General features: G+C 35.6%; 1 protein-coding gene across 1 annotated transcript; it reads right to left on the bottom strand.

Annotated features, from left to right (window-relative positions):
- Nucleotides 1-1,676: 1,676 nt before the first annotated feature.
- LOC131225356 (beta-glucosidase 44-like) lies at nt 1,677-7,952 on the bottom strand. The gene is made up of 11 exons (XM_058220880.1): nt 7,717-7,952; nt 5,487-5,545; nt 5,197-5,272; nt 4,827-4,898; nt 4,525-4,612; nt 3,602-3,854; nt 3,388-3,503; nt 2,789-3,003; nt 2,665-2,696; nt 2,115-2,217; nt 1,677-1,995 (listed from the first exon to the last, which is right to left on the bottom strand). The coding sequence occupies exons 1-11, from the start codon at nt 7,949-7,951 to the stop codon at nt 1,712-1,714; spliced, it is 1,533 nt and encodes a 510-aa protein (XP_058076863.1). The 5' UTR covers nt 7,952; the 3' UTR covers nt 1,677-1,711.
- Between the last annotated feature and the right edge of the window lie 703 nt (nt 7,953-8,655).

Here is an 8,655-nt window from a genome sequence, read left to right as displayed (position 1 = left end):
CTCTCTTCCTAAAAGATAATCCTCCCCCATTACCCAACCAGAAGACCACTCCTTCCTTGAACTTAGCTCTCTGCTATAAATGAGATTTCTCAAAAGCAATCTAGAAGTAGTGAACCTTTTCGATCTGTTCTAAAAAAATAGTATCGTGAAGTTCAATAGATTCACTCCCTCAAATCCCTTGAATGGGAGCATTTTCTGATGCACTGTTGCTTGGGCTTGGAGCTAATTCATTTAAAAGTGACTTAAAAATCAATAGGGGATAATGGTTAAATGACTCAGTGACTCAGTTCTAGAGTCGTTCAACTCTAAGTCAAATGACTCGTCAAGGATGAATGGAGATTGGTGGTGTTGAACTGGATCATTCGCATCAAATGCTACTTGATGAACAGTGTGGATATAATAATCAGTATGATTCTCTTTTTTTGGTTAATGCTCTAAAATGATATGGAAAAATGGATGAACAGTGTGGATATAATAAATAAATCATCGTGGGCCCTTGTAACTTTGATCTCCTTTGAACCGTTCGTACAACTCGGAGCTCGAGGAGCGTAGGCACGACACGTATCTACTCCCCCTGCCACCAACCCCTGGCTGGTGGTCGGTGCTCTGTGGGCCTATCATGATGTATGTGTTTCTTCCATTCCGGTCATCCATTTTTACTAATCACTTTAGGGCTTCACACAAAAAATGAGAGGGATATAAATCTCAGGTGGTCCACATCACAAGAAAACAATAGTGATTGGATATCCACCATTAAAATTCTCATAAAAGCACACTGTACTGTTTATTTGACATCCAATCTATTGATTATCTCATAGAGATCAGATGAGGGAAAAAGCAAAGATCATCTCCAAAAGATTTTTAATGGGACTTAGTTTTATTCAATTTCCATTAGTTTTTATGGCGTGGCCCACTTGAGTTTTACATGTACCTCATTTTTGGCTTAATGATCTAGAATGATCTGAAAAAGTTAATGGGCGGTGTAGATCAAACACATAAATAATGGTGGAGCATAAATAAGTTTCACATATTAAAGGTTAGATTTCTATCATGCAAACAATTTAGAAGAGAAAAAATTTCAAATTTATGGAGCGCATTTGGCATTCACCATTAAGCCAGACTCAAAGATTTCAATGAAATATCGCAGCACTTTCTGATTTCGGTGTTAACAAACAACTCCTGATACGAGGCATTTTCGTCATTCCATGTTAAGTGTTGATTTTAAGAGTTAATAAACAGGCCCTAAGACACTCCAATATGTTGATCTAGATTGTTCATTAGTATAAACACTCATTTCATTTGCTGGCATAAAATTGGATCAATCATGGATTGCATATTGACTGTTCAGGATCATTTTCATTAGGCAATCGGAACGATTCTATCTGTGGCATATAAAATGGACGGTTGTAGAGAAATCAGGTGTTAATGATGGACTCAGTCACATTTAGATAAATCAGAGGTGTAGAAACGCCCATATACGGAAAGCATTAAAACCAAATATCTATACTAATGAAAATGATAAATGTGCATAAGTATTTTTAATAAAGAATACTATTAAAAACCATCCAAATAACCAACTTCTAATTATCTCATAAGAAAATCAACATCTAATTAAACTCCTAATCTAATTGAAGGAAAGAATTAGTAAAAATAAATAAATAAAATTGGGTCATGCATAAAAAGAAAAAGGGCGCAATAGAGGCGCGTGTGCTTAATTCTTAAGATTCCTATAGAGGAGCTGCCGGAACCAATGTGCTGACATCTTTGGAATTCGCTTCAAGTTGTCATTATAGTCGATATAGTGCAGTCCGAACCTCGACGTAAAGCCGGATTTCCACTCAAAGTTATCAACCATTGACCATGCAAAGTAGCCAATTACATTCGCTCCATCATCCATTGCCTTCTTCATATTGAGTATGTAATCTTTGTAGTAATAGATTCGAGTCCAATCGTGCACACTATTCGAAAGTGTAAGGTTGGCAGCATCATCCATTCCTGAAAAATCATTAAAAAGCATTAGGTGCATGTATAAAAGCTAGTTAAGTTCCTATTACGTGTAGCTCTGTTTTGTTACAGTAAATAAATATCTAATTTTTAAATGATGGTGTTCTTACCATTTTCAGATACTATCATGAATGGGTTGTTGTATGTTTCCTTCACATAGGTGAGAGCATTGTACATACCCCAGGGAACAATATAGAGCCAATTTGAGTGTGCCTGCATTAGTTCATTCTTCCATCAATACAACTCAACAACTTCAAAATTTAGAGTAAAATTCAGTATGATCTTATTATTTATTTTTATAATATGTTGTATGGCACGATGAATTTTATATCCATCTAGATGATTGGTTCTCTCATGATTAAAAATCATAAATTAAAATAAAATCACCATGAACCGGGATTTCATTCAAAACACCTTAAGGAGTGTTCGAATGACGATTTGAGATGAAATAACTTAAATGAGGAAGAAGGAGATCGTCCACGTGTCACTATATCTTCTCAAATGAATAAAGCATCCAAATTACAATTATGCTTTTTTCAAATCCATGCAATGACATTAGAGCTAATACTGCATATTGAAAAGGCCTATAAATTAAAGACTAACAAAATATAAATTCACTTTTAAAAAAAAGTGGCTATGAATTTAGAAAGAATGTCTTACTCTCGGTCCAATCGGCACACCATTACGATCAACTACCATTCAAAAACAAAATTATTAGACAAGTCACTACATATATGGCTAAAAAAGCCTAAAGAAAATTGAAGTTGATGAAAAAGAGAATTACATGCAAATCCGCAATTCCAATCTCCAACATAATCAGTATGGGCTGGTTTCACATGAGGATCATACATATAGTTTGAGGTATACTGGTTAATGCCAACATAATCGATAGATCCTTTCACCTTCTTCACCTGACTACTTGTAAATTTTGGAAGCCTCTCCTTTACGATGTAGCGCATGTTATGTGGATATCTACCATAGACTATAGGATGCAAAAACCTGTGAATTTACAGCAATGGCACACAAAGAAATATTATAAAAATGAACTCATTAATCTCCCTTAATAAAAGGGAATGATCTTCCTTTTTCTTTTTTTCTTTTTTTTTTTTCTTTCAAAAAGCATTGTTAAATTAACAAAGAAAGATTAGGGGAACACCATTGATTGGATTTGCCCCACTAGATTTAAGTAGTTAATAAATGGTGAATTAACCCTTGTATCAATGGGCTAAAAAAAAAGAAAAAAAGATGTCCAGCAAAATGGCCATGAGACACTTCTTCATAGCCCTCGATCTTGAGCCCATCCGATCATGGCTATCCATGTTGGGACCTATTAAATTACTAGTAGGTCCCTCTAGATTTTTAGACTAGGAAAATAATACTTACCAACCAAGGTGGAAATCTCTTGCCCTTTGGGCTGCTGCAACATCATCAGTGTTATTAGTGAGAGGCTCATACCAAACAAAATCCAACAAAATTCCAATCTTCCCATTCTGGCATTCCTAAAATATCAACACCATAAAAACCAAAACTATCAAACAATCAACCAATCATAAGAAAATTGCAGGAAATAGGAAACATATGTTAGATTTACATTTACCTGATACTTTTGACGATATCGTTGCACAGCAGCTGCATGAGCAAGAATCAAATTATGGGCTACAATATATGGCTCTGTAGCCGAGTTTCCAGATGTGCAATTTCCAAATGGCGTCGAACACCTCCTGGGGGCAAAGGTCCCATCATCATAGCCCAGGCTTGCGACAACACGTGGCTCATTGAATGTAAACCAGTTCTTCACTCGGTCACCAAACATCTTGAAGCATAAATCTGCGTAATCTGCAAAATCTTCACTGTTGCACCACATAAACTTTAATTAATTCATTCTCTATAACAGTTGCTAACTAGTTCATCACTTGACATAATTTATCTAAAAACTCGGTGAACAGAACGCTAATAAGACTTTGAGCCAAGACTTTGAAAATTTTGGTGTTGAGTTAAAATCATAATTCAACAATCCTAAAATTGAAGATTTGGTGCTAAGTAAAGTTCAAATTTTAGAGTCATTGAGTCAACACAAAATAATTGAATATTTAGGGTTTACTGTTGCACCACACAAACTTTGATCAATTCACCGGTTTCGTAGACCCCATCATAGAATGCTTATGCCAAAATCATATGATCTTTGTAAAAGTCGCTAACTAGTTCTTCACTTGACATAATTTATCTAGAGGCGGACTGAACTCAACTAACAATATTTTGAGCCAATACTTTGGAAAGTTTGGTGCTGAGTTAAAATAATAATTTAACAATCCTAAAATTTAGTGAGTCTTTGAGTCAACACAACTGAAGACTTAGGGTTTGTATTTAACATGGACTAAATTTCTGGGCATGCCCCCCATTTAGCATTATGTTGTTTCCGTGATCAATATGTTTCTTTTGGGCCATAGAAAATCTCAATCAAGCATTGTATGTTTTCCCTCTATTAACATGCGCATTAGATTGTTAGGATTAGAAACTTACACAACTTGTCTACTGAGCCAGCCTTTGTATTTCTCCTCAAGGGCCTGAGGGAGATCATAATGGTAAAGATTTGCATAAGGAGTAATGCCTGCATTATCATCATTTTAAAATAAAAGTGTGTCACTAATATACACATGTCATTAAAATGCATAAATATTAGCCCCATGTTTTTAGGATCTCTAAAAGATTAGTGGGCCCCACCAATTATTTAAGGTAGGGGTGTGTATCAAGCTCCATCAGGTGGCACAATTAGCTAGTTGTGAATAATTTAAAAATATAGAGAGATGGAGAGATAAAAGTACCTTTCTCGATCATATAATCAATCAACTTGTTATAGTAAGCAACCCCTTGCTCGTTCACATTACCCGTGCCCTCTGTATATCATAAACAATCCATGCTATGAGAGATATATGTAATTGTATGTATCTAATATGTGTGTGAGTAGGATTGGGTGAGGCTGGCATGGCAAGATTTAATTAGGCCACGGTTGGATTGAACACGTATAGGAGCCATGTCACACGTGCTCCATCTATATTTATACATAGGAGCTACGTCACACGTGCTCCATCTATATTTATATATAGGAGCCACGTCACACGTGCTCCATCTATATTTATATATAGAGAGAGAATGTTATATTGAGAAAGAAAGAGATTTTCTATGTTTAAGAACCTGGGAAAATCCTTGACCAAGAAATGGAGAACCTATAGGCATCCATGTTCATATCTACCATCAAATCAATATCTTCCTGCAACATGTATCAAACACATCATTATGCAAGTCATTGTGCTAAGCTTGATTAATGTGTGATTTTTGGGGTTAAATAGAATTTACAAAATTCATAAAAGGGTAGGCCATCATCATTGTCATCATCCAAGCCTTATATGGATTTAACATTCATCTATATATATATATATATATACACATCATTGGCTACATAAACAATCTTGTCCGCTCAGTACCTTATAGCGATGGTACTCATCAACGGAAACATCTGCATTTGCACCATTTGCAACAACTCCTGCCCAATTAAAAATTTTAAAATTTAGCAATGAAAAAAAAAAAAAAAGGATTGAAATTGAACATCTATAAATCTAACTCATATAATATATCAATCAAGTGATGTAAAAGACTTGATACCTAATTTGTCATGTGAGGCTGTGTGTGTGTGTGTGTGTGTGTGTGTTACCAGGGTAATATACATTAGTATGTTTCCCCTAACCATAGGGCCCACCTTTAAGTATTTATTGTATTCAAACCATCCATTAGTTTTTCTAGCTCATTTTAGCTAACAGCCCTATAAATGAAGCAGATCAAATCTGAAGTGCACCAATGAGTAAGGATTGAATTTCAACTTATTAAAAACTCGGATTAACCTGATATTTGTGTTTTCCCTTCATCCAGGCCTATGGGATCTCATCAATAGGCACAGACCTCGTCAACATTTAAGGAAACACCCGCTAGTGTTACCTGGGTCTCTTGAATCTAAACCCCAGCACAAATCTAGATTCCCATTCAAAATGCAAGTTTCAAACTTTAAATTCCGATACATTGGGTAGGAGTGATCCATAAGATACAAGAATCCAACCAAATCAGTATATGTATTCTACTGGAGAAAAACCTTTGATACTCGTGGAGTCTGATGGATAATACACGAATCACTTAGATATTGCATGCATGAGATACAGGATATGTATTCTACAGGAGAAAAACCTTTGATACTCTTGTGGAGAGTGATGGATAATACACAGATCACTTAGATATTGCATACATAAGATACATATTATTGAATATTTAATGTTAGATGTGTCATGGATCAAAATTTACAGTTATTCGATTATTTAAAAATTAAATTAGTGAATATTTTTTGGATGATTAAGATTGAAAATATCTAAATGCCTGATTTTAACAAACAAGTGTCCACGAATTAAAGTTATGATTATTCAAACAATGCGATTTTAGGACTGCGTCCACTTCTGTATCACCATGCTTGGGCACATTGATTGTAAGATACAGGCTTTCAGTTCACACAAATGAGGCCCACTATTCATTGATCAAAGGGTTAATTGAAATTTGGATCCATCCAATGGACAGATATTTGGACAATTTAATGCCTACTGTTGTTCTACCTTCTTTTTGACCATCCATTTGCCAGGCACAATTCCAAAGGCTAATATTATTTCTTGGAATATATTTTTAAAATAGTCTATCCACATTGCAAGAAAACTGATCAATGGCCCATATTACAAAATCAAGCACAATGCTTGAAGTAAAAACATATACATATAATACCCAACTACACTGATAGACAAATAAAGTTTATCAATTTGGTAAATAAAACAAATCATCAAAAAATCATATCTGCACGTAAAACATCAAAGCAATAAAAATAATACTTGTTTAAAGTGTGTTTGGTTGCACTTACTATTACAAAATATCATAATATCATGAAATTTCATGATGCATGGAAAAAAAAAAAAATTCAGAAAAAACAAGTGTCCACGAATTAAAGGTTATGATTATTCAAACAATGCATTTTTTGGACTGTGACTTGTATGATGATTTGCACAACTTGATGGCATATCAAGTGTTTCACTCAGTCATAACATCATATAACTTCCCAATGCATACTAGTACAATCAGGCTTTCAGTTCATACAAGTAGGGCCCACTATTCTTTGATCAAAGGTTAATTGAAATTTGGATCCATCCAATGGACAGATATTTTGACAATTTAATGACTACTGTTGTTCTATCTTCTTTTTGACCATCCATTTGTCTGGCACAATTCCAAAGGCTAATATTATTCCTTGGAATATATTTTTAAAACATTTTCTATCCACATCGGAAGATAATTGATCAATGGCCCACATTACAAAATCATGCACAATGCTTTTTAGAAGTAAAAACCTAACATGCACTGTCTTTTAGAAGTGAAAACCTACGTGTACATCCCAACCACACTGATAAACAAATAAAGCCCATCAACTTGGTAAATAAAACAAACCATCCAAAAATCATATATGCACGTGAAACATCGAAACAATAAAAAATAATTGATGCTTTGATTGTGTTTGGTTGCACTTACTGTTACAAAATATGATAATTTCATGAAATTTCATAATATATGCAAATTAAAAGAATCAATCGGAACAAGATAATCAAAATCCAAAAACAAGATTGAGCAAATTACCTGGGTAACGAACAAGCACGTCCCAAATGCTCGGCCCACGGCCATACTCAGGGCCAGCCGCTCCTTCAACTTGGTATGCCGATGTGGCTGTGCCAAAAATGAACCCCGGCGGAAAGCTCTCTCTTGTGAGCCCTCCAGTGTCATAAAGGTCGCCATACACACGACATTGGACGGACTGGATGGACAAGATGAGAAACAAGATGAGAAAGATAGAAACAAAACTAATTACCTTCATATTTCACGCTCTTGAGCAAAATCTTTGAGTAATCCCTTATTATTTTAGCTCTGTATTTATAGATAGATAAATCCATCCTAAGAGATAAAATCCAACACGGATTGAACTTACTTGAATTTTAAAAATCCTTATATTTCTCAGAGGTTGGTTACGTGAGGACGCCGATTGCGTCCTAGTCCGGGCGGGCAGGGCTATGTGGGGCCCACCGTGGTGTAAGTGTTTTATCCACGCCGTTAATCGTTTTTCCCAGATCATTTTAAGGTATAACCCAAAACATGAGGCAGATGGAGGGATTAAATGCATCACAAAGTTGGGATTTAATTTCTTCCATTAAAAACTTCTAGGGAGCTGGAGAAGTTTCGGATCAAGCTGATATTTGTTTTTTCACCTCATCCACGTTACATGACCTTATTAATAGGTTGGATGGTAAAAAAAACCATCAGGTGGCCCTTAGAAAGGTTTCAACGGTGAGTGTCATTATCACTGTAGCTTCCTTTAGTGTGGCCCATTGGAGCTGTGAACCTACTTAACGTTTTGGATCATATCTTAAATTGTTCTTAGAAAAACGATTAACGGCGTGGATAAAATACTTATATCACGGTGGGCCCACAGAGCCCTGCACGGACGGATTACCGTCCTGGCGTGGGTAGGACGCGATCCGCGTCCCTTGCGACGGCATGGCGTCCGATTTTTCAGGACTCCGA

This window comes from Magnolia sinica, chromosome 14, assembly GCF_029962835.1.
Source record: "Magnolia sinica isolate HGM2019 chromosome 14, MsV1, whole genome shotgun sequence".
Taxonomy (NCBI): domain Eukaryota; kingdom Viridiplantae; phylum Streptophyta; class Magnoliopsida; order Magnoliales; family Magnoliaceae; genus Magnolia; species Magnolia sinica.
The sequence above is the reverse complement of the archived record's forward strand: the minus strand, read 5'-3'. Positions and strand labels throughout refer to the sequence as shown.